A 25,794-nucleotide genomic window follows, 5' to 3' on the forward strand; every position below is an offset into this window, starting at 1 on the left:
TACAGCAAATGCCTTGCAGGCAAGTGAGTAATAAAACTGAAGGGATTTGGGGGAAGAACTGATTAGAGCAGTGATTTGCCAGAACACTGATTGTTCTGCTCCACCTCCACACAAAACAGCCATATAATTGGGCAACGCTAGGTCTTTGACAGTGTGACATTAGAGATTAGTGCATAAAAGAACACAGTATACAGACAATTTAATTGCATAATATGTAGACAGGAACATATTAATAGCCATTTTGACTTTTGAGCATATCAAAAACTAAGCAGCCTTTAAACAGAAGTGAAGAATTCAATTAGGCACTTATTAAAAGAATGTTCACAAAAAAACTTACTTTCTGGTTTTCTGTTGATAAATTCTCTCTTTTATACCTGTAGGTTCATTTTTTACTGGCCAGAGTTGCAGAAATAATGAGGAGGTGACACTTATACGTAAGGCTGATCTAGAGAACCATAACAAAGATGGAGGATTTTGGACAGTGATCGATGGGAAAGTGTATGATATAAAGGACTTCCAAACCCAGTCTTTAACTGGAAGTAGCATACTTGGTGAGAATTTTCATCTGACTTGAAAACACAGATTACTTCTGTTTCAAGACTGGATGAAATGAACAGATTTTTAGTTATTATATTAGATTTTTAGTTACTATATTGACTATCTCATTCTTTCATTAGCTCAGTTTGCAGGTGAGGACCCAGTTGTTGCTTTGGAAGCTGCTCTGCAATTTGAGGACACACGGGAATCCATGCATGCTTTCTGTGTTGGCCAATATATAGAGGTAAAAATGTTATTAATGGGTAAATCCTTTCTAAAGTAAAGTATTACTTTGCTTTCAAAATTCTTGTTGGAACTTAGTTCTACCTTTCAACTCTGATTTCTTTTACTTAGCCTGACCAGGAGGTGATTACAACACCAGATCTCAGTACTTTGTCATCACCTCTAATAGACACAGAACGGAATTTGGGTCTTCTCCTTGGACTGCACGCTTCCTACCTGGCAATGAGCACACCGCTTTCTCCTCTGGAAATTGAATGTGCCAGTAAGCAGAACTTCGTTTTGAGCTTAAATAAGTGATAAATACATGTGAAAGCATGCAAGAAGACGACAAAGGACAAATAAATTAACTGAAAATCTTCTTTGGTCTTGCTGTCTTCTGCAGAAGTTTTTTATTCTTAACATTAATTACCACAGTCATCAAGATCCAGTAATTTACAAGATTTAGATGGGGATTAGATACTTTCTAACAGTTAAATATCCAGAATTTCATAATATACCACATAGAATATTGGAAGAGAAAAGAGACTGTATAGCACAGTTATCTCACTAATTTGTTTCAGCAAATGGAAGAGCTGCTAAACCTTATTTGAAGCTGTGAATTCACTTTATTAGAGGAAATTGCTGATAGCTTAGTCTTTGATCAGAATATACACTTCTATTTTCTTTATTTCAGAATGGTTGAAGTCATCTATCTTTTCTGGAGGCTTGCAAACTAGTCAGATTCATTACAGTTACAATGAGGAAAAAGATGAAGACCATTGCAGTTCACCTGGTAACACTACCCCAAATAAATCAAAACTATATACACATCGATTAACTTTGAGTGACCATTCACAACCTTTCCTTCAAGCTATTGCGGATAATAATATTCAGGATCACACCGTGAAGGTAAGCCCTCAGTAGTTCTGTGCACAAAAAGTGCTGCTGAAGGGTGATAGTGGTGGTGAAAATTCTCCAAAAGTTAGAGCAAAACAATTGAAAAAGTTCTTTCAGAATTACTTTATATGAAAGGAGTGGTTGAGTACTACTAATGGATAAAATTTGTATGTTTCACTTAATAGTGTAACAGTACATTTTTTTCTTCAGATTTTTTGCAGGGGATAACTAAAAAAAAATTAAGAGTGCATTACATTCCATGTCAAGTTTCAGTAGCATTGACAGATCCCACTCATGTCCAGTTGAACTAAGATGGAATTTTCTTTGTCAAGATGCAAATGTATTTTTTGTATCAGGTGCATGTATGCCTTTGTCTTAGAAATCCCTCTGTGCTTTTTGGGGTTCAGGTTTCACATAGTTGGAACTGTGGATAATATGAAAACCTCTAAGATTTTCATTGATCACTGTCTTCGGTAATACTGTCAGATTTTCTAACCCTTTGAGTTCATCTGCTTTATCAAAAAACCCCAAATAAGTCCTTGGGAGCATAGGATAATGATAATGAATCAGAAGACAATTGAAAATTGTTTTAGGTGACCTGACTATCTCACAAAGAGATAAAAGCAGTAGTAGCTTTGTTCCTTGAGCCATGTTGCTCTTCATATAGGAAAAAGGATAAAGGGTATTTGTAGTACTGGGTTGTAATTGCTGTGTGTTAAATAGTGCATACTGTGTGTTGTATCTCACTTATGAATATTAGTTCAGATGGTGGAGATTATTTGGTGTTACTGAAATGCTGTCTGTAGTATTTTGAGTCCTTTGATTGCATTTTAAAAACAAATTTAAATAGAGGCTGTTGTGTGTTTTTGTAGGACTTCTTGTGTCAAATAGAAAGATACTGTAAACAGTGTCACTTAACAACACCAATCACGTTCCCTCCTGAGCATCCTGTGGAAGAAGTAGGACGTCTGTTACTATGTTGTCTTCTAAAGCATGAAGATTTGGGTAGGTAGGCTTGTGGTGTATCTTTTAGGATCACTTTAAACTCTGCTATGGATGATTGTGGAAATGCATATTCAGAGACTGTCTTTTCCTATTAAGGTCACGTAGCACTGTCTCTTGTTCATCCTGGTACCCTTGGAGTTGACCAAGTAAAGCACAAAACCTTACCAAAATCTGTAGTGGATGTGTGTCGTGTTGTCTACCAAGCAAAGTGCTCACTGATTAAGGTAAGCCTTTTAGCTGCTGAAGTTTAGATTAATTTCCACTTGAAATGTTTTATTAAAAAGTCATATACTGTTCATTTTATTGTGTATTAGACAATAACCTTATCTTTCAATGTCTTTTCTAGACCCATCAAGAACAAGGTCGTTCTTACAAGGAAGTCTGTGCTCCTGTCATTGAGCGTTTGAGATTCTTATTCAATGAACTACGTCCTGCAGTTTGCAATGATCTCTCTATAATGTCTAAATTTAAACTTCTTAGTTCCTTGCCCCGATGGCGAAGGGTAGCTCAGAAAATCATTAGAGAAAAAAGGAAAAAAAGAGGTAAGGCAACATTAATGTTGTATTCTCTTTGAAAAAAATGAAAATCTACCTTATTTCAAGGTTTGCTGCTGTTTGCGGCTCTAGTTAGTTAAAGCACTGAAGCCATTTGCTTTCTGCTGCATTTTCTTGAAGTTTTCTAAACCAATGGTTGCATGACAGTTCCTACAGCAGGAACTGGCAAACAAGAGTGTCAAGTTTATTTGAGGTATGTTTTTTTGTGTTCCAGTATATTAAAAATGATCCTTCAGTATCAGTCCCTCTGAATTGGTTTTCATGAAGTTTAACTGGAAGTGACATCTTTTTAGAAATTGTGTTTTATTAAAGCAGTGTAGTCAGAGAACTGTTCAACTGGAAATAAATTAATGTGGTGGACACCGAAGTGCTTTTGAAGTTGGTCTTTAAAGTTAAAAGCATATTGCAGGTGATACCAGAGTTAATTTGGTAATAGTTGGACATGGAGTTCACCAAGAGTGCATTTCCATTTTATTACAGGCAGATCTTAAAAATTCTGTGTGCTTAGGTTATCTTGAATACCTAAAAATGTGACAGTGGAAATCTTATCAAATTACATGAAAGAATAATACTGGTTTTGTTTATAGTGCCAAAAAAATCTGAATCTGCTGATGTAGAAGAATCCAAAATTGGAAACGAAGAAAGTGATTTAGAAGAATCCTGTGTGGTGCCTCACAGTCCTGTACCTATAGATAAAAAGCCCATACCAATCAAATCACCCAAGGTAGGATATCAGATTTTAAATCAACCCCGTGAATAAAAATAACAAGAAGAAAAAATAGCATGATTGGTATAACTTGGCACTTAATGTTCTGGTAATGGTGTTTGGAATGTATAATTAAGTGTGGCATGTTGTTTCAGTGAAACCTGGAATAATTTTTAAAAATAAGCTTGTACTGTGTATTTAGCATATGTAAAGATACCTTCTCTAATTTTTAGATTATTGGTAATCTTGGATAAAACTTCATTTCAAAATAAAATGTGATGGGTTACTTTGTCTTTTTTTGAATATTAATGTGTTTGAAATTTTATGTAGCAATTGTAAACTTGATAATGAGTTCCAAATAATACCAAGCTCTTTTCTGAGCTCTGAAGACATTTCCTTTTTTTTCCCCCCCCTTTCTATTATTTTAAGTTTGGACATGGTTTTACATGAAATAACTTATATTTTCAGTAATTAAAACTTTTCAAACAATTTAATTTTAAACATGCTACCTTCCTGTTTTGCAGGATAAGTGGCAGCCACTTTTGAGTACAGTTACAGGTGTCCACAAATACAAGTGGCTGAAGCAAAATGTCCAAGGCTTGTATCCACAGTCTGCCCTCCTTAACACCATTGTTGAATTTGCACTTAAAGAAGAGCCGGTGGATGTAGAAAAAATGAGAAAATGTTTATTAAAACAGGTAAACTGGATGAAAATGGGCTTGCACATATTAACAGTTTACCTAAGTATGATAATTTATTTCTTCTCTTTCACAGTTGGAAAGAGCAGAAGTTCGTCTGGAGGGAATAGATACTATTCTGAAACTGTCAGCTAAAAATTTTTTGCTGCCCTCTGTGCAGTATGCTATGTTCTGTGGATGGCAGAGGCTTATTCCAGAAGGAGCCAATATAGGGTAAAACTTCTTGTTGCTTTTGCTTTCACAATTCTTCAATAGGAAAAAAATGCTTATTTTTGTTGTTGTTGTTGTTTTTCTATGCAGGGAACCTCTTACTGACTGCTTGAAGGATGTCGATCTGATCCCACCATTTAACAGGATGCTGTTAGAAGTAACTTTTGGAAAGTTGTATGCGTGGGCTATTCAGAATGTCCGGAACATCCTGCTAGATGCTAATGCAAAATTTAAAGAACTAGGTGAATCTCATTTTGTTGCTCTCATCTGCGGAGAAAACTGTTTTAAATTAATAGTGCTGTTTGTTTTTTTTTTTTTAAAGTTCCCAATAATTGGAATGTGAAAATCACTTCCTTTGTTTTGTGCTGAAAATTACTTTGACTTTCTGTTTGTGTGTTGTTCCAACCCCCCCACCTTGACCCCATGTTAACTCACTATTCAGTGTTTAAGAGTATGTTGATGATTTCCTGGCAGCAGGTGATTGAGTACTCATTAGTAATATTTTACCATTATAAAAGCTTTCTTGGATCTTCAGTTTGTAAGTTCTTAAAGCCAGGCTGGGAATAAAAAATGTTTTAGACCATCAGTCAAATGAATCAATAACCTATTCTACTGTAGCTCCCAAATATGAGCTGACTTTGTTATTTATGTTACTTTTGAATTAGGTCTACAGCCTGTTCCTCTGCAAACAATTACTAATGAGAATCCAGCAGGACCAAGTCTTGGGACTATTCCGCAGGCACGTTTTCTGCTGGTCATGCTCAACATGTTGACACTGCAGCATGGTGCAAATACCTTGAGCCTCCTCCTGAATTCTGGCATGCTGGCGTTGACACAAACAACACTGCGGCTGATAGGTACAGGATCTTCTTGTTTCTTTCTTGGAAGAAAGCATGTGCTTTATAAATCTCCTTTGTTTTTTACCTGTTGGTGTACCCAAATTGCAGAATGATTTTGCTGCTTACAGATAGTGCTTAATGCTATTTACCTTTACCGTTATGTAAAAGCCACATCTGTAAGTGTGATTGAGAAAGTTAATTCAACTGTAGCCTTTATTCAGTCACAGTTTTTTTTCTATTAAGCTTTTGCTTTGGCCAAAGCAAATGTTTGGTGGAAACATTACGAATAAACTGAAAATGAAAATTTAAAATGAAAACATTAAAAACTACCTGCTCTCTCCTCACTCTGTTTCATTTGTTCTACTCATTAAAAAACATTCCCAGTCTGGATATTTAAGCTTTCAACTTTCTTTTTTCTACTATAGGAAGTTCTGTGGGGTGTTTTGCCATGGTTCCCATTGCTGTGCTTTTTCTCTTTTGGTTTTCTTTTTTCTTAGATAATAGCAAACATTTGTTCCTGTGACTTATACTTAACTGGAGAGCTTGCAGATTTAAAAAACAAAAAAATCTGTTTGTAGACCCGTTGAGCCAATTGAATCATCGTTATTCATGTCTCTCTTGTCACTTATTTTTTTGTTCAAGCTCAAGTATTTAAATTCCTGTGCATTCAAAACCTGGTTTTCTAAAAGGTCATTTGACTTATCACCTCTTCAGTCAGCTTTTCCTGTTTATTACTGCTTTTACATTATAAAGTTTATGTGTCTGAACGTTTATGCGTGACAGAGGTACATGTGAAAACTTGTAGCAGGTTTTAATTTTTTTTATGTTTTTTGCCTCTTTAGGACCCAGTTCTGACAACATTGAAGAGGATATGATTGCCTCTTCTCATGGGGCTTCTGCCACGGTCCTTGAAGAGTCAAGAAAGGAAACTACACCTGTTCAGCTCCCTGTTTCTGGACCAGAGCTGGCAGCCATGATGAAAATTGGTACCCGAGTGGTGAGAGGGGTAGACTGGAAATGGGGTGATCAGGTACAACTTCTTTCATACAGGTTTGGGTGCGTTATAATCTAAAATCTCCGTTCAGTGGGCTGTCTGTGAAGTTTCTGGTCATTCAAACTTTAGGGTCATTTTACATTTCAAAAATGTTAAATTAAGTGTATGGGAATTTAGCAGAAAATAAGCCCCCTTGCATTCCTTAGAGATCAGAGGGGCTGGGTGCACCTGGACTTAATTTCTGGTTATAGCCAATTCAGCATTATAAGTCTGGTTGAGTTTGAAAGAACTTGCACAAGCACAGATGCACAAATAGTGCAGTTTACCAAAGCAATACTGTAGGTCTGATTGTTTCAGTAAGGACTTGCATGATCCAGAAAAAAAAATTGAAGCACCAGAAAAGCAGATTCAGGATTGCTGGTGATAAATGCACTAACTACAGAGTATTAATATGTGTTGAGACAGAAAGTATAGTAAGAGAGATCTAATACATATATACACACACACACGCACACACACATATATATATTAAAAACATGAATATGCCCGGGTGTGCTCCAACACAGTTGGAAGCACAGAGCTCACCTAAAGGCTTCCTTTCAGGAGAAGAGACACAGTCTGTCACCAGATCTTGAGGAGGCAGAGCTGTGTTCACCCTTCTGCCTCTGAAGCCCCCCTTTTATCCTAAAAATGTTGTCCTGTCCCAGTGGAATGGAACCATTTCCATTATAGATGGGGTTTGGTCATACGTGTGTTACATGTCCCATGTTCTCCTTCACCTGCATCCCATGGGGTGTGTAAGTTAATATGTTAATAGGGCTTAATGAGGGTCTTTGTTACTTTTGCTCAGAATTTATAGTTGGCAAAAGAGGTAGAATAAGCACTTTGGTTCTCCTCCATGTTACTGAAGTGGCAGCAGGGATTCTGACCTTCATCAGAGGATCTTTGTGTGCATCTCCTTAGTGAACCAGAGTTATAACAAGGCTTGTTTTTCATGGAGAAGGGAGTGTGGCTGTTGGCTGGTACAGAGTTCTGGGTGCTCTGTGCCTCACTGAAACAACATTGGGCCATGAAACCTCTGCTTTGCTCCGGACATCATTCAGTTGTTAGGCCTTGCTTAAGCCAGGTGCAGGAGAAGCAAGAGGCCCAGCTCATGTTTTTCCCAACCAGCCTCATTCTACACCATCTTAAAGCAACACTGTGCAATTCTGACCATTTACCACAAAAGACTTGTAGAATTAACATAAAATAGATTAATTATTTGTTTAGCTTCATTTTTGGAGATGAAAATTCCCTTTACGGAGACTGTTCTGATTACAAGGAAATTAGATCATTTGTTTACTACAATATTATACATTTCCAACTCTGTAGGACATATTACTACTTATGTAAGATGTAAGTGATAGATAAAATAGATCTAAACATGAGTGTCTAAACACACAGTTTACTGGTGTGATTTCTTTTGAAGATTGTGAAATGCTTTCCAACTTCATGCAGATGTCGAAACATTACTGAATGTTTGCTACCTAATCCTTAGGTTAGCAACAAGAAACAGCATTATTATTTTATGCACTTTGGATACGAATTAGTGCTGTTGATTGTGCAAATCGAGCCTTTCTGTTCTGTCAGGATGGACCCACACCAGGTTTGGGTCGTGTGATTGGAGAATTGGGAGAAGATGGCTGGATTAGAGTGCAGTGGGACACTGGAAGTACAAATTCTTACAGAATGGGAAAGGAGGGAAAATACGATCTCAAACTAGCTGAGCCACCACCTGCAACGCAACCCACAACAGAAGATTCAGACACCGAGGATGATTCTGGTAAAAAAAACCCACAGGTTTTTTTTTAAATAAAAGGAGGCACAGTTTTAGTTAAATTTCAAAATTGATATCTTGTAATATGAAAATATTTCTTTCACCAGGAGCAAATGCTTCATCAATGAAGATTCATTTAATAGGTGTACACTTCTGACCAGAATTTTTCCTAATGTAACTTTACTATGATAAAGGAGGATAGAAAGGATGGTATCAGATTTGTTGCATGTTCATGGGCCAAAGAGAATAGTATTATTAAATTGAAATAGTTTCAGTTACAGATACCAGGAGGTATACATTTTAACATATATTAATGCCATTCTAAAGTTGATTTTTTTATATGACCTAATTATACATCTAGTCACACTGTTTCCCTATTCCTGGCACTGCCCTTGGAATTTCTTCTAAGCTGTGTGTTGCTAGACAATAACTTGAAAATGTATGCACAAAATATCTGGCTTAGATTTTGCTCTTGCAGTTGGAAATAAAGGGTCTGCTTCCTATCAAGTCATCTCAGAGAAAATATTTACAACAAATGATTCACATCATGTTTGTTTCAGAACCTTTGTGAAATAAAATAACTCAGTATTAATGTATTCCTTTGCCTTTTGTGTCTCTCTTCAGAAGGAGAACAAGTTGAAAGGAATCTCCACCCTACTGCCATGATGCTGACAAGTACTGTGAACCTGTTGCAGACACTATGTCTCTCTGCTGGTGTCCATGCTGAAGTCATGCAAAGTGATGCTACTAGAACACTGTGTGGTCTACTCCGTATGCTTGTTGAGAGTGGAACAATAGATAAATCAGGTATTTTATATAGAAGCAGTCTGATTCAGCTGTGTGCTTCTGTTTTGTGCTTTGTTGTCTTGTAAGTTTGTAAATCTTTTTTTACTAGTTTTTAATCCTTTAAGGCCAAAGGCTAGAAAATGCGTTTTCAGAGCTTTAAAAATCTTAATTGTTAAAGATAATGTAAGTGATCTTGAGCATTTGTAGAACATAAACAGTAAAGGCAGAAAAAAATGCATGAGATATGAATTGTTGGCTTAGACAATTAATTTCTTAGCAGCCTTTTTCTGTTTGACACAACAATATGACTATGTCATATTCGTTTTTGTAACTTCTTTGTAATTTCAGAAGTAATGCTGTTAACTGCTTTCAAGTGAAAAAACAGTATAATGATGAGAATTGTTTTAAAGACATACTTAATAAAATTAAGTACAGGCTCTAAAGCTGAAGTTAATCGTTCATGTAAAGACAGTGGAGTAGCGCAGTGTTCTGATTTGTCCAAGAGAGCCCCATGTAGTGTATAGATGTATCTGGTGGAAAAGTCAACTGTTACATGTATGTATCTTTTTGTTTTTAGCTTCCTTGCCAAATAAATTAGTTTATAAAGAACAGCATAGGAGTTGGTGCACGTTGGGATTCATTCGAAGCATAGCACTCATGCCTCAGATGTGCAGCACTCTTAGTACATCTCAGTGGATAACTTTGCTAATGAAAATTGTTGAGGGGCATGAATCTTTCACTGCTGCTTCACTACAGAGACAGGTAATGTGTGTATTTCCAAATTACTTTGATAGGCAATAAAATTAGTAGACTTTAGTTGTCTTAAAAAAAAAAAAGGTGTATTTTAAAAGAACAGGTGGGAAATGTCCTTAAATCAGTTTTTAGTTAATTAAAAGTAATAACATTTTTTTATGTTGAGGATTCATTGTTTAAAATATACACTCGTAAGTTTTGATCCTTCAGGGTACTACAGACTCCCTTGTTCTGTTGAAAGGAGATAAAAGGTCAAAACAGTGTTCTGAAAGTGTGTTCCAGAAACTCCCATGTAACGTTTCCTAGATGGTGAATAAAGAAAATAACGAGAAGATGGCTTGGAAAAATGTGCAATTTTAATAGAAGTTATGTGATTGTGTATTAGCTACTGTCCCTCCTTCCATAGTAAACGGCTAATATTATTTTAATTATAATCTCTCTTAAGAAGCTACATCTTTGCATCTTATTTTGGTATTGTATTTCCCTTGTCCTCTTCCCCTTATTTCTTCTTTTCTTTTTCTTTTTTTCTTTCTTTTTTCTTTTTCATTCCTTAACATCTTGTTAGTGCCTTTTTCATGAGACTGAAAAGCAACCTTATTATGGAATAACTCTGCCAAGTTTCAAGGCTAGGGGATCTAAAGATAGTCTTAATCTTTTCCTTGATAAGGCATCAGCATTTTTGAACTGAAGCCTTGTATCTTAAAGGCCTGTTCATTTTTGTGTGATCTTCCAGCAAATTCTTGCCAGTATTTTTCATATGCTGGGACTTCTGTCATCACCCAGGATTTAGTGCAGTAGAGTCATCTGTTCTGTTCAGGGAATACTTCAGAGAAATGACCATTCCTCGTGTACCAGCACCTAACTTAATAACAACGAAAAGATGAGACCTTGAAGTTCTAGAAAGATGTGTTATTGACAGACGTTTAGAAGAAGTGAGTTCTCTTCACTGTTAGTCACTTGTATTGGTCTTCTGGGTAGAAAATGATGAAGCTCAAAACCTGAAATGCTTCTATTCAGAATATGGAACCCCATCTGCTCTTTGATACTGAAGTGCTGCACCTTCCCCTGTTCCTTGTTAGTCCTGCACTGTCTAGGTATAGAGATGCCAACCTGTTCCTCTGTACTGTGTCAGAGGCCCTAGTTTCACAGGGACTACTTTTGGGTGTCACTGTCGCCTTCTACCATTCAACTTTATATCTCATGAATTTTAACTATTATACCCTCATTGCAGAACACTTGGAAACTTTCATTCTGAAATATGTCTTAGTACTAATTTCTGAGTCTGGAATCTGAACAAACCTTCCCATTTTGTATTCTGATTTTTCCTATGTGTTTTAGTCATTTACATTGTTTTCCAGCGTTGTGTTTGTCTCATGCCCCAAGTATTGAAGAGGTTGGATTCACTAATAAAACGTGCCAATAAAATTGTTACTGACTCTGAACTGTCACAACTTCTTTTAAAATATCCCTTAGTAAACTGAAGATCAGTAGCTCTGTAATTTCCACGGCTAGAAAGAAATCAGTCTTGTAGAAAGAACTACAAAGGAAAGCTAACTTTAAAAATGTCATTCTTCTATACTCAATATATTTGAAAGTTTCTTTAATATGTGGTGACTTAGAATAGAATAACACTAATTTTGTTGTCTTTTTAGATCCTTGCTGTACATTTATTGAAAGCAGTACTTCCATCCTGGGATAAAAATGAAAGATCAAGAGACATGAAATTTCTTGTGGAAAAACTGTTTGGATTTTTAGGGAGCCTACTTAGTACTTGTTCTTCAGATATCCCACTACTCAGAGGTAGAGGAATTTTCCCTCAGTGGTTTATTCTTATGTATGGAAAATGTGTGCATTAAACGGTAACTGTTGTGCAATTACTTTGTCTTTCCAGAATCTACTCTGAGAAGGAGAAAGGCCAGGCCCCAAGCATCTCTAACTGCCACTCATAGTAGTACTTTAGCAGAAGAGATAGTGGCACTGCTGAGGACGCTCCATTCGCTCAGCCAATGGAATGGACTCATAAACAAGTACATCAACTCTCAGCTAACCTCCATCACCCACATCTTTGCAGGAAAACAGTCAGAAGGGGTAGTTTCCACGTTTTAAAATAAGCTCATTTTTATAGCAATATTTATTTTGAAATTATAAACACTAAATATTTGTAAACAATATTAAGCTTAATTTTGAAACCATTTTTCTATTTTTATATATATTTGTGTTATAATTTTTAAGTTGAACTATTTGTGATTAACTTTGTATTTTAAAGCAGATAGAAGTATATATTTTCTCCCTACAGTTAAATTTTATTGTTCTTTGTTAGGCTGTGTTGGATGACTACTTTCCTGACACTGAGAATCCAGAGGTGGGAGCTCTAATGGCAGTCTTGGCTGTGATTGGTGGCATAGACAGTCGCTTGAGACTGGGTGGACAAGTAGTTCATGATGAATTTGGAGAAGGCACAGTGACACGCATCACCCCAAAAGGGAGAATCACTGTACAGTTCTATGACATGCGGACATGTAGAGTGTGCCCTCTGAATCAGCTGAAACCAGTAAGTTTGTTTTATTGAGGGTTTAATACTGGGAAGGGTAAGGTTTAAATCTCTAATACAGTGCAAAGAGGACATTCTTCATTGGATAAATACATTGACACTGAACACATACGATGCTAGAATGCACATCTAAAATGGTCCTCATCCAAACCTCTGTAGGGCCTTTTAAATCTCATCCTCACTTGTTGAGGAGATGAAAGGAGGAGGGACGGCTAAAATTCTTTGACTTGAGGTAAAATCCCAAGTCATTACAATGTGATTTATAGCTCTTACATGAGAGGAGCTTATTTGCGTTTAACTTGATTTGCTAATCAATGTAGAAAGTCTTGGGTGTTTTCATATGAATCTTGATTTGATTGATATGCCATTAGTGAAAGCACGGGCCAAGTGCTTGATCTGCTTCAGAGACCACAGTTCTTCCTTGTTCTGACACTGTCCTGCCTTTTCATCATGTAGACCTGCAATTGTGTGGTACAAATACAGACTTAGAAGCTGTGTAGGGAATAGAAATCATCTCTAGTTGTTCCTGGCAAGAGCAGTAAGACAAATACTACTTTTATTCTTCAGTTAATAACCGTTGAAACTTTTGAATGATTTTGTAGGATTTTAGGAAAATGCTTACCTGCATTTTTTTTGTTTTGTCTGTTTCTTCTCTCGCTGTTTAGCTTCCAGTTGTGGCTTTTAATGTGAACAACTTGCCTTTCACTGAACCTATGCTATCCATTTGGGCTCAACTAGTAAATCTGGCTGGAAGTAAAATAGAAAAACAAAGAATGAAATCTCCCAATCAGGGTCTTTCAGGTACAACTGGGGACTTTTTACGATTTGTTTTGTTTGGAAGTAGATGGATATACTCAGGGAAAAATACTGGTAACAGCAAACATACATAAGAAAAAGATTTTACTCCAACCTTACATTTTTTCTTAGTCAACATTGAATAATACGCACTTAGGAGACAAGTTTAGCTAGGAGATGAATAGGAGATGAATTGCTCTGCATTGTAAGTGAAGTATCTTTTTTTACTTTGATGAGAAAATGTAAGTAAGTTTAGGGGCTGAACTGCTTGTACTGAGTTGTTTAAAATATTGAATCCATATAACATTTTAACTGCACTTACTGTGCTGTCGATCAACCGCATGATTGTCCGGGGTGTGAAAAGTAGGAAGGCACTGTTTTTAATATCATGGGTCGTACAATGTGTGCAGACCTTCAATCCATGTGCTGTTCAAACTGTCATATCATTGGTATTTCACAAACTTTTGCACAGTGAGTTAAGATGTAAACTGATGTTTGGACTGAGGTTGTATGAATGATAACTTCTCTAATCTAATACAAGAGATTCCTAGCACTAATGGCTGCTTAATATTTCTGATAGGTCAAGTTGATCTGGATCTACTGCGATGCCAGCAATTAAAGCTGTACATACTGAAAGCAGGCCGAGCCCTGCTTTCTCACCAGGATACACTAAGGCAGATCTTATCTCAGCCGGCTGTTCAGGAGTGTGCATTAAATCCTGCAGGTATTCTGAAATGCAACCTGACTGTGCTGCTGTTTGGTTAGATGGTAGACACAGTGTATGACTATAACCCTTGCTAATGGCATTTGGAGGGTAGAAATTTCAGTTTGCCCTTTAAAGACAAAAAATTAAAATCTGTGAATGTTAAATTAAAATTGTATGTTAAAAGCATTTTGACTTTTTAACTTTGGTTTTGAAGCTTATTTGAAGCTTGAAATACTGGCATTAGCTAAATTTGTAGGTCTTCTGTAGTTAATAAGCTTTGTAAGTAATTTTAAAATACTTGAAAGTTTTTTGCAGTGGTTTCTTTTTCTACTTCAAAGCCTAAAGTATGAATTCTCAGTTGGCTATTGCTTTTACTTCAAATGTTTTGGAGTTTCCAGTCAAACAAGTATTGGGATACAGTGCCCTAAGAATAATCTCAAAAGGACTTTAAGGAACTGTAGTTCTAATAATTTGAATTAGATCTTCTATAGATGCATTTTACATATAAAAATAAATACAATAACTCTGTCAGCTTTCAGGATAGCTATTTGAGAACTTTAGAGTTTATATTAATTCTTTGGGCATTTGTGAAACGTGCTGTCTTTAAATATTCTGATATATTTGCTTTATTCCTATATTTCTGCGGGTTTTTGTCAATTGCGCAATTTTAAGTCAACAGAATCATCAGGGTTTTTTTAGGAATGCAACATGATTTTACTTCTGCCATCATTTTTTAAGGGGAAAAAAACCCTAACACTTTTTTTTTTAATCAGAAGAGCATAACTACATGAGGACTAGTAACTGTTTTATTATTGTTTCAAATAAGGCTTTCTTTTGTTGGAGTTAATAAAAAGTGAGAACGCTTTCTTGAGATAATCACAGAAAATATCTAGGAAATATGAACGTTTATGCCAATAAGAATATGACATTAAATAAGAAAGTTGCAGAATTGTGAGCAAGCGGATCCAAAAGAAGTATCCTCTTTTGAAGGGACTGTGGGCTCCCATAGGGAGCTCTTTCCAGGGGGTGTATCATGGGGGAAATAACCCAATCCAGGAAGTATGTACCATGGGTTTGGGATCATTGAGACTGTTGGTTTTCTACAAAAAATGGTTTATCCCAGAAGGATCTCTTGGTAATAATCTTATTGCAAAAAGGTTGGACTCAGAAGATACCTATGCAAATTCACTCTCCACTGAGTAGTTTCTGCTAGACATGTTCTAGGTGTATTTTGGTAAATTTGCTGTTTATCTACGTATTTTTTACTTGCTTTTTTTGATATGGAGACTGTGACACATGGTTTAATCTTAAACACATGATTCCTATGAAGAAGAAATATGTGAAAAATAACAGTATATTTCATCAACCAGTAGGCCTCAGAGTAAGTCTCCTGATTGACTCATGTTGCATGGTTTTGGTTAAAATAATGTTTTTTATTTCAAGAGGATGGAGCAGTTGCCTCTCCCGACATAGGAGATATGTCTCCTGAAGGACCTCAGCCTCCCATGATCCTTTTACAGCAACTTCTGTCATCTGCCACACAACCATCACCTGTGAAAGCAATATTTGACAAACAGGAGCTTGAGGTAGAGTTTGTGTTTTCTGCTAAGTAACCTAATAAATAACCCTTTATAATTCACATCCTAATTGAAACATTTTAGACTATAGGTTTAAAAAAGTGACACTGAACCCTTTTTGGCAAATAACCTTTAATTTTAGGTGTACACACACACAGACATGCTAAATATGCTTGCTTTACTTGGACTGATTTATCTGTTCCCATTTAGGCTGCTGCTTTGGCAGTATGCCAGTATCTGGCTGTAGAGTCTACACATCCTTCAACTCCGTTATTTGAAGACTGCAGCTCTAGTGAATCTACAACACCCATCACAGTACAGCATATTCGACCCACAAAAGTGAAGAAACGCAAACAATCTCCAATTCCACCCCTCCCCATTGTAGTTCAACTTATGGAAATGGGATTTCCTAGGAAAAACATAGAATTTGCACTAAAATCTCTGTCAGGAACCTCTGGAAGTGCTTCTGGATTACCAGGTATTTTATTTAGTTAAATTAATATTAGAAGGAGAAGGAAAGTTACAAGCAGATTAAAATAGTTCTTAGCAGGTAGCAGTTGTTATTCTTTTTTGGGATGCTTTCTTAAGAATGTCAGAGAATTCTTTGGAGACTGAGTTTGTTTTCTGTATTAGGAGTGGAAGCCTTAGTTGGCTGGTTGTTGGATCACCCCGATGTTCAAATTACGGATCTCTCTGATGCTGATACTATCTCTGACGAATATTCAGATGAGGAAATAACAGAGGAGGTGGAAGAAGCTGAAGCTGCTTGTCCTGTGGTAAGTATCAACGTATTAAACCTAAGTTATGCTAGCTAGCTGCAAATTTTGTAATTCTTTCCTTTTTGTGAAAATGAGGAGAGTACAGGGACATTCTGTTGTCCCAAAGTTTCAGAACAGTAACAAGGATCGTGGTTGCCTTGTGTTTCTAAGGCATGTCATAAAACAACTGAGAATAATCTATAAATACTTTATATGTGAGTAGCACAGGGGAGAACGGAATGCAGGTAGGTGTTTCACTGGTGGTAGCTATAAGTATCCCTGATAGATGCTCTTAGTTTCTTCAAAAGTAGTTGATGCTATAGTGCAGTGTTTTGTAAAGGAGTTCCCCCCTCTCCTTTCCTTTGGTCTGAAAAACAAACGTATGTTAGCTACAAGGAATGACTGAGAAATTGGTGAATAAATAGCCAAAAAGTCTGTTAAATAACTTAGCCTTTTCCTTATAAAAATGTTTTTCACTTATTGGTGATAAAATTACCTTTACAATGCCTATTGAGTGTGATAGCTTTAATGTGAATTTGTATTATTCTTCTGTTGACTTTCAGGAACTGTTTCAGTAACGATTTTTTAATAAAATGAAATGGGTTCCATATTTCTGTTTATTCTTGAAGGAGTTATGTTGAGTTTTCTTGCACATGTGGGATTTTGTAATTGAAAGAAGTACATTATATTTTCAATGAAATTAACTTGACATTCTCATTCTCTTAAAGAAGTTAATCAAATCTTGAAAGAAATAATTTCTGATAACTACCATGTTATCTTTTTTAGCTTGTTTTTCTAAAGGCATACTTTAGATCTCATTGTATTATATAAAAAAAAAATAGTGTGCTTTAGGTTAGAGATTACCATTTACCACTGTTTTTTTTTGTTTTTTTCCTTTTCCCAACAAGTAGCCCAAGAAGTGGATATATATCTTCAAGGCTGAGTAGAGTACTGACAAATCCACTTTGTTCAGATTTTTCTTGGCAATCAGGTTTCATAAAAGCAATTTGCAGCTCGTTTCACACCTTTTTGAAAATCTGCATCTGCATTCCTAGACAAGTAATTTTAGAAAGTAACTTTAAATTAAAGTAGATCATAAATGTCGCCCCTATAGTGAATTGAACCTGTTGAAGTTTTTTCCCATTTTGGCATGCAACTTGGGTATTATATGTGTTTATTTTTGTTGGGTTATCTTCAGTCTTTGCTAACAGTTTTATTTATCTGAATTGAAAACAATTTTGTAATTCTTACATATTTATTTTGGATTTTTTTCAGTCAAGTGGTGCTGTTGTAACAGAGAGCCAGACCTATAAGAAACGAGCTGATTTCTTAAGTAATGATGACTATGCTGTGTACGTGAGGGAGAATATTCAGGTAAGTATGGTGATCAAAAGCTATATTGAAACTACTTTCCTTTTGGTACAAAAGTCTTTGCATAGCTATTACATTCTGTTGTCATTTTTTCCCTAGGTGGGGATGATGGTTAGGTGCTGCAGAACCTATGAGGAGGTCTGTGAAGGAGATGTAGGCAAAGTTATTAAACTGGATCGAGATGGATTGCATGATCTGAACGTACAGTGTGATTGGCAACAAAAGGGTGGTACATACTGGGTCAGATATATCCATGTTGAGCTTTTAGGTAAGTTCACTGCTGACTGCTTTTTAATTAAAAAAGCGAATGATAGACTGAGGAAAATTTATTTTCGGAGTGGGGAAACCTACTCACTGTACATTTATTCTTTCATCTACTAGGATTCCCACCACAGAGTTCTGCCTCTCATATCAAGATAGGTGACAAAGTGCGTGTGAAAAGCACTGTTACCACACCCAAGTACAAATGGGGATCGGTTACTCACCGAAGTGTGGGGATTGTGAAAGGTAATGTATATTCAGAACGTATGGGGAGGTAATAAAACTCAAAACCACACAGACTTCCTTCTAGACACATGTAAAAATCATACTGTTTCGTGGAATTTTGCATGATGATAAAGAATATAGAATGCATTTGAAGTCTGTGACAAATTTAGACATGTACTCTGGGGCAGCACATTTTCTTAGCATGTTCGTCTACTTTTGAGCCACTTCATTCATATACAGTAAAAGTCTTCAAGCATCTATGCAGTCTGTTCTCATTTATACTTTGGAAGAATCAGTAGTTTTCCTTTAAGAAGTAATTCTAACTTGAAGTCTTCATAAAGAAGTGAGGAGAAAGTGGGATGCACTAGTGTCAAGCTCTAAGGGATGTTATTGAAGTAATCGGTGAGGCATAGATTCTTTGAAGAGGTGCAGATTTTGATCGTACTGTATTTGTGCTTAGAAGTACACTCTCGCTTGGGAACTGTTTCTAAAAAAATAAATGAAAAAATAGGAGTAGAAGAATCAAATAGAATACTATTCTAAGCACTTTAGGCTTTATTTTATAGAGATTTGCAACATGTGTTTTCTCCATGTTTTTGTCACAGCATTTAGTGCCAATGGAAAAGATGTTATTGTGGACTTTCCTCAACAGTCTCATTGGACTGGCTTATTGTCAGAAATGGAATTGGTCCCCAGCGTTCATCCTGGAGTCACGTAAGTGATGATTTACTTTTTTCTTAATGAATATGGGTTATCCCTTACATAATTGTCTTGATTCTATTATCTTGTCTCGTGTTACAGTTAACCTGTACCATATATATTTCCTTGTTATTCTGCTGTCAAATCAGGTGTGATGGCTGTCAGATGTTTCCTATCAATGGGCCTAGATTCAAATGCAGGAACTGTGATGATTTTGACTTTTGTGAAACCTGTTTTAAAACCAGGAAGCATAATACCAGACATACTTTTGGCAGAATAAATGAACCAGGTAAGTTTCACAATCTGACGTATTTTTTAAAATTCTTAACATTACAAAAAAGGTTTAAAGGTCAATGTTTTGTTGTAATCCACCACTTGCATTTGTAGCAGTGCTGTGATCTGCTAAAAGTGTTTTGTTGTCTATGGAGTCAGTCTGAACTGTAATTTCATTGTGTTAAGGAGCTGAAATTTAAAACTGTTTTTTTAAAAACAACTTTTAAATGTCTTTTGAATTTATCTAGTCAAGAACTTGTAGACGTGAAACTCCTTTAAAAAAAAGACCATGCTCTTTGAGTACTGATGGGATATCCTTCTCTGTTCTAAATTTAGACTACATACCTGAAATCTTTGATTTGTTATATTACCTTTCACATTGCTTATGGTCTCATAAAAACCATTTTCTTTGAGTGATACATGCTTATTGTTTCACTTAACCATGCAGGTCAGTCTCCTGTATTCTGTGGACGTTCTGGAAAGCAGCTGAAGAGACGGCACAGTAGTCAGCGGGGAATGTTACTGGATGATTGGTCAAGGATAGTTAAGAATTTGAATGTCTCATCCTCTGTGAATCAGGCTTCACGTCTTATTGATGGTAGTGAGCAGTGCTGGCAGTCTTCTGGTTCACAAGGAAAGGTAAGTTTAAGCCCTGACTGGTTTATTGTGGCATACTTCCTTCTTCAGAGGAAAGGGATTTACGTTAGTGAAACATATTTATTTGTTACCTTTGCGTAAGGTAGAAGAGTAGTAAAACCAGACATCTGAAGTACAAAACTATGTTTCTTCATAATAAATGTGGCTATTTTTTTAAGCTGTGCTTCATCTTTCTAGTTATAGAATCATAGAATGGTAGGGTTGGAAGGGACCTTAAAGATTATTTAATTCCAAGCCCACTGCCATGGGCAGGGATGCCATTTACTAGATCAGGTTGCTCAGAGCCCCATCCAAACTTGTCTTGAACACTTCCAGGGATGGGGCATCCACAACTTCTCTAGGCAACCTCTTCCAGTGCTTTACCACCCTCTGAGTAATGAATTTCTTCCTAACATCTAATCTAAACCTGTCTTCTTTCAGTTGAAAACCATTGCCACTTGTCCTGGCAGTGTCTGCCTGTATAGAGTCCCTCTCCCTCCATTTTATAAGCCCCCGTTAGGTACTGGAAGACCACGGTGGGGTCTCCCCAGACCCTTCTCTTCACCAGTTCGAACAACCCCAGCTCTCTCGGCCTGTCTTTGTGGGAGAGATGCTCTATCCCTTTGATTGCATTTGTGACCCTCCTCTGGACCTACCTGCTCTAACAAGTCCACATCCAGTGCTGGAGATCCCAGAGCTGGATGCAGTCCCCCAGGTGTGGTCTCACAAGAGCGGAGTAGAGAGGGAGAATCACCTCCCTTGACCTGCCAACCACTCCTGTTTTGATGCAGCCCAGCATGAGGTTGGCCTTCTGGACTGTGGGTACACACTGGGGACTCATATTCAATTATTCATCCACTGAGACGCCCAACTCTCTTTTTGTGAGGCTGCTCTGCAGCCTCTTATCCCCCATTTTGTAGGTATAAGCAGGATTACCCCATCCCAGATGGAGAATGCCACACTTGCCCTAGTTAAATTCCATACAGTTGGTGATTGTTCAGCTGTCTAGTCTACCCAGGTTGCTCTGTAAGGCCTCTCTGCCTTCGAGGGAGTCAACAGCTTCTCCTAGTTTAATGTCATTGGCAAAGTTGTTTAGTGTAAATTTGACTTCTGTGTCTAGGTATTTATTAAAAACCTGGTTCCTTATTTCATGGTTTATCAGTTTCATTAGCCTGCAGTAATGCTCTGTGGGCAGCGTAGGCACTGGGATTTTGCTGCTAGTTGTCTGTCTTAAACCTAAGATTTATATTATATCCCATTTCTTGACCTCCATTGGTATTGTGCTCTCTGTCTTCCCAGTGGTGTTGGTCTTGGCTGAAATAAATCTTTTGCTGCAACTGTTTTTCTTGTATTTAGAGGTCGGACAAGCGAGAAGTTCACAAGGTCATTTTCCTTTGGCCGTATATTGTATCTGTTTTTCATGTTTTCTTCAAAAGCATTACACATATATTCTTGTTAACCATATGATCCTAACAGTACCATCTAAAAATGAAATTCTGTATGTTTCCCCTAGCACTGGATTCGCTTGGAGATTTTTCCAGATGTTCTTGTTCACAGACTAAAGATGATCGTGGACCCTGCAGACAGCAGCTACATGCCCTCCTTAGTTGTAGTTTCAGGTATGTTTGTTCTCTGAGAAGTCCAAACCCTTTTTTTTTGTGCTTAATAGTAGATATTTACGTGGTTTCAGTTAACATAATCAGCTGTTCAACATGCTCAGTGCCTGTTTGTGAAACAAACATCATATCTGAAATGTTTTTCTTTCCATGTTTTCTAGGGGGTAATTCCTTAAATAACCTTATAGAGCTAAAGACAATCAATATAAATCCTACAGACACCACAGTGCCTCTACTCAGTGATTGTACTGAAGTAAGTGAAGTTTGTGTGAGAATTCCTCATGTGCAACAGAAAAATACTGTGCTGCAAGGGATGGATGAAAAGCACTGTTGTGATTATTAATGCATGGTATTTATTTTTCCTCTAAATTAGCGGTATTTCTGGCAGTTTAGTACAGTTAATTATTCTGATAAGTTTCACCATAATCATGGTGTAACTCTATTGTAAACATAGTAGTAATGATATTTTAGGGAATTTTCATGAAAATCAGTATATCTATGAACTCAAGAAGACATTGCAGTAAACTTAAATTTGGGGATAATTTTGGACAGCAGTTCTGATATTTTTGACTAACAGCAAGGAGAAATGCGTAATAAACTTTTACGGGTTTGTAAGTGAAATTTTTCTCAAATGAATGAGGCCATGTGTTTATCATAAAGTATGAATTTAGACCTCAAAAGCCAAGTCTTTAAAGTTACAGATTCATTTTGTTAAGGTGATAAAGTCAAGGAAAAGTTCTAATTCTTTCCTATGTTTTATGAAGTTACGTAGAACCCAAAAGAAGTCAATATAGTTTTTTTTCTTCTTAGTACCACAGGTATATTGAGATTGCAATCAAGCAGTGCAGAAGCTCTGGGATTGATTGCAAAATACATGGCCTCAGCATACTGGGACGTATACGGGCAGAGGATGAAGATTTGGCTGCAGTCCCTTTCCTGGCTTCTGATAATGAGGAAGAGGATGATGATAAAGCTAACACTGGGAGGTAGGTAACTACAGTGGTGGGGGCAGGGGGTAATGATAAAGAACCTACACATTCTTATAATCAGGAGATTATTGTAAAAGTAACTTAATTAGCTTGAATGCTAGTAAAGAGAAATCAGTTTTATCGGAACTGTAAGTAGATCCTTTGTCAATAAGTTAGTTTCTTAAGATTGTCACACTGATTAGGTGGTAGCATTTTGTACATCTCATATGCTTCTGCAGTATACTTGGAGTTGTAAACCGACCTAAAAACTTGATGTGCTTATATTTGTATGTAGCACGTGTGCTCAGCAAAATATTCTGGGGTTTTTTTTAACTGTAGTAGTGTAGTCTGAGTCCTGAAACTGTTCCAAACTGAAAAAATCAGGAAATACAGTAAAAAGTTGCCTATGCTAAACATGCTGTTTGCTAAACTGACTTTATTTTCTTTTCTGAATATGTTCAGTCTTGTCAGAAAGAAGGCAGCTGGGCTTGAATCAGCAGCTACGATAAGAACCAAAGTTTTTGTTTGGGGACTGAATGACAAAGACCAGTTGGGAGGGCTAAAAGGCTCTAAGGTATGTTTGTTGTTTTCATAGATAAGTACAGAAAAGAAACAGAGAAAAATAAAAATGTACAAGTCTCACACAACTAAAATTAATTCAAATTTAGTCAGATTTTTACGGCTTATTGCCAAAAGCTATGAAGAGTAGATTTGTTACTCTGAAATCTGGTTTGATTTTTAGCAGTGACTTAATCATTCGTTTTAGATGATAGTGAACTAATTTTTCTAAAAATGTGTAGCACTCTGTATATATCCAGTTCCTTTTGAGTTTGCATGCATAAAATGAAGATATTGGTGAACTTTTCTATGTATTACTTGTTCCTGGAAATGGTACAGTCATCAGGAAAAAAAGCTGAATTCTGATCTAATGATTGGTTTAACTTGATTGCTATTCGGTGTAATTCAGGAGGAATTTCAGCCCTGTGTGCAGCCATTTAGACATAATTTTTAGTACAATCCAAGATAGGAGATAAAAGGCAAATGCTTAAACAATTTAAGATATGATTAATATGAAAGTTATGTTGAGAGCATTTCTTCAATTTATGTTGTAATTCAATTCTTCATAATTTATGTTGTGAATATATACTATTGTATCCATAGAGTGCCTTTCAAGAAGCAAAATATTAATCTTTCCTTTATTCTTTGGTTTTCTCAAGAAAACTTTACAAAAAGAAAGTCCTTGTTTATGTCACAGTTCATTTTTTCTCAGGTTTTGTATTTGTCGTAGTTTTAGTATTAAATACATTTTCTTGGTTTTTATCTTATACCTGGTGTATATTAACGGGTATGTGTAAGGCATCTGAAAGTACCTGTTAGATTAACTGGTTTATCATGTAAAAGCTCTTCTTTTTAAAGTGTAAAACATTGAAGTGGAATTTTTATTTTCTATCTGCTGTAGATAAAGGTCCCTTCGTTTTCTGAAACCTTGTCTGCTTTGAATGTTGTACAAGTAGCTGGAGGATCCAAAAGCCTTTTTGCAGGTAATGTGAGTTTGAAATAAGTATAATTATCTAAGGCCAGAAGCAGATTTCCAGTTGTGAAACGCTAATGGTGTTTCAAACTTTCTTCTTCATTTTAGTGACTGTGGAGGGTAAAGTGTATGCCTGCGGAGAAGCCACAAATGGAAGGCTGGGTTTAGGAATATCTAGCGGAACTGTGCCTATTCCCCGCCAAATTACAGCTCTCAGTAACTATGTGGTAAAGAAGGTGGCTGTTCACTCAGGTACTGACTATTGCTATGCTTATATGTGCAAACATAACATAATAAGCCTGAAAATAGTTACTTTGCAATTTTCTTGGGTGCTGTGATGCCCCAGCATCACATATCAGATTTTTTGGTTTTTAAATAAATACAGGTTATTAAATTCTGGCTGTTGCAAACAATGTCAGATTAAATCTAATGGTTCTGTTATTAAAATCTATGAATTTAGACCATACATTTTTTTCTTATCTGCTGGAACTTAACTTTGGTAATTTTTTTCTGTCTAATTCAGAGAAAGTGTTTTCCTTTTTTAATATTGCTAAATGGCAGGTTTGTTTTTTCCCTTTTTTCTTGCAACATTGAAAATAGAAAATTGAGTGATTATTTTTTTTTGTAATGTGCCAGGAAACCTACTGTTACAAAGGTTATATATTTTAAATTAAATCACATAAAAACTTTGAAGGAAATAAGCTGTGTATGGAGTTGGAAGACTCGTACAGTTGCATTGTATATCAGTGTCAGATTGTAGCTAGACCTGCTGCCTACTTGAAAGCTCGAATTTAATTTTTTTGTTTACACTTTCAGGTGGCCGACATGCTATGGCATTAACTGTTGATGGAAAGGTATTTTCGTGGGGTGAAGGAGATGATGGAAAACTTGGTCACTTCAGTAGAATGTAAGGATGTCAAATTTGTGTGTATTTCAGTAAGAAAAGATTTGTGTTTCATGTTACAACACAGCTGTAGACAGTAACAGGATTTTTAATACAATAGGAGTAAAAAAAAAGTCATGTAAGAAGACTTTCTTTTTTTTTCAGCACCATGTACCACTCTTCAGTCATTTAAAAGGGAGGTATTCAATTAATATAATACTTAGAAACATACTTACTGGATAAAGTCTTGAGTAGTATTTTGGAATATCACTGATGAAATTGCATGCTTTTGGACACACAGTTTTTGGTTGTTTTTTTAAGGTAAGGTTTTCAGAGTTGCCTTGAGGAGTAAAACCATTGCAGTTTTACACTCCTGAGCTGTAGCAGTTCATAATGTGAACCTGTCAGAGTATTTTATAGCACTTTTCTTTAGACTTTGGTTCACAGACTTGTTAGCCAGAAATAAATTTCTTGCACTTTTCAGTAATTCAGAGTTTAATCCTCCACAAGACAGCTTTGAGGAAAATTTGAATTTTCTCAGGATTTTACTCTGTATGCACTCACAGAACAATATTTTGAAAGAAAAAAACCTATAAACAAAGCCTGTGGGGGAATCTTTTTTGTCATTCTGATATATTTTGAGGACCTGCTCATAATACATAAAAAATTACAGTACCCCGCTCAGATGGTTAATATATTAAAACAAATACATGTTCATAAGGGTGTGTGTCAGACTAATGAAAAGGGAAGGTCAGATGAGAGCAGTATTTTTGTTTATTGTTCAAGTGTCTCATGTTTTCTGTAATTTTATTAGAAGTGAGATTTGGAACTCTGGAGCATTTCATGGGAGAAAATTTTCCAGAGACCATGCATAATTATGTAGAACCTTAAAAGTTGCTCTGATATACAGTCAGTATTAGAAAATCT

General features: G+C 36.3%; 1 protein-coding gene across 3 annotated transcripts in view; it reads left to right on the plus strand.

Annotated features, from left to right (window-relative positions):
• HERC2 (HECT and RLD domain containing E3 ubiquitin protein ligase 2) overlaps nt 1-25,794 on the plus strand; it is a 108,597-nt gene that overhangs the window by 46,148 nt on the left and 36,655 nt on the right. For all 3 annotated transcript variants that reach the window (XM_064646222.1, XM_064646223.1, XM_064646224.1), the window contains exons 24-60: nt 381-551; nt 678-781; nt 892-1,042; nt 1,454-1,668; nt 2,529-2,661; nt 2,758-2,885; nt 3,008-3,203; nt 3,803-3,939; nt 4,446-4,619; nt 4,696-4,832; nt 4,920-5,071; nt 5,495-5,686; nt 6,511-6,698; nt 8,292-8,484; nt 9,103-9,285; nt 9,842-10,026; nt 11,670-11,817; nt 11,909-12,105; nt 12,338-12,568; nt 13,234-13,369; nt 13,944-14,087; nt 15,513-15,655; nt 15,857-16,124; nt 16,280-16,422; nt 17,680-17,778; nt 17,875-18,043; nt 18,157-18,282; nt 18,867-18,975; nt 19,110-19,249; nt 19,682-19,872; nt 21,383-21,488; nt 21,647-21,738; nt 22,296-22,471; nt 22,916-23,027; nt 23,913-23,994; nt 24,093-24,236; nt 24,801-24,891. In XM_064646222.1, the coding sequence (XP_064502292.1) occupies nt 381-551; nt 678-781; nt 892-1,042; nt 1,454-1,668; nt 2,529-2,661; nt 2,758-2,885; nt 3,008-3,203; nt 3,803-3,939; nt 4,446-4,619; nt 4,696-4,832; nt 4,920-5,071; nt 5,495-5,686; nt 6,511-6,698; nt 8,292-8,484; nt 9,103-9,285; nt 9,842-10,026; nt 11,670-11,817; nt 11,909-12,105; nt 12,338-12,568; nt 13,234-13,369; nt 13,944-14,087; nt 15,513-15,655; nt 15,857-16,124; nt 16,280-16,422; nt 17,680-17,778; nt 17,875-18,043; nt 18,157-18,282; nt 18,867-18,975; nt 19,110-19,249; nt 19,682-19,872; nt 21,383-21,488; nt 21,647-21,738; nt 22,296-22,471; nt 22,916-23,027; nt 23,913-23,994; nt 24,093-24,236; nt 24,801-24,891 (5,686 nt within the window). The remainder of the gene's footprint in view (nt 1-380; nt 552-677; nt 782-891; nt 1,043-1,453; nt 1,669-2,528; nt 2,662-2,757; nt 2,886-3,007; nt 3,204-3,802; nt 3,940-4,445; nt 4,620-4,695; nt 4,833-4,919; nt 5,072-5,494; nt 5,687-6,510; nt 6,699-8,291; nt 8,485-9,102; nt 9,286-9,841; nt 10,027-11,669; nt 11,818-11,908; nt 12,106-12,337; nt 12,569-13,233; nt 13,370-13,943; nt 14,088-15,512; nt 15,656-15,856; nt 16,125-16,279; nt 16,423-17,679; nt 17,779-17,874; nt 18,044-18,156; nt 18,283-18,866; nt 18,976-19,109; nt 19,250-19,681; nt 19,873-21,382; nt 21,489-21,646; nt 21,739-22,295; nt 22,472-22,915; nt 23,028-23,912; nt 23,995-24,092; nt 24,237-24,800; nt 24,892-25,794) is intronic.

Source organism: Pseudopipra pipra, chromosome 2 (genome assembly GCF_036250125.1).
Source record: "Pseudopipra pipra isolate bDixPip1 chromosome 2, bDixPip1.hap1, whole genome shotgun sequence".
NCBI lineage: Eukaryota > Metazoa > Chordata > Aves > Passeriformes > Pipridae > Pseudopipra > Pseudopipra pipra.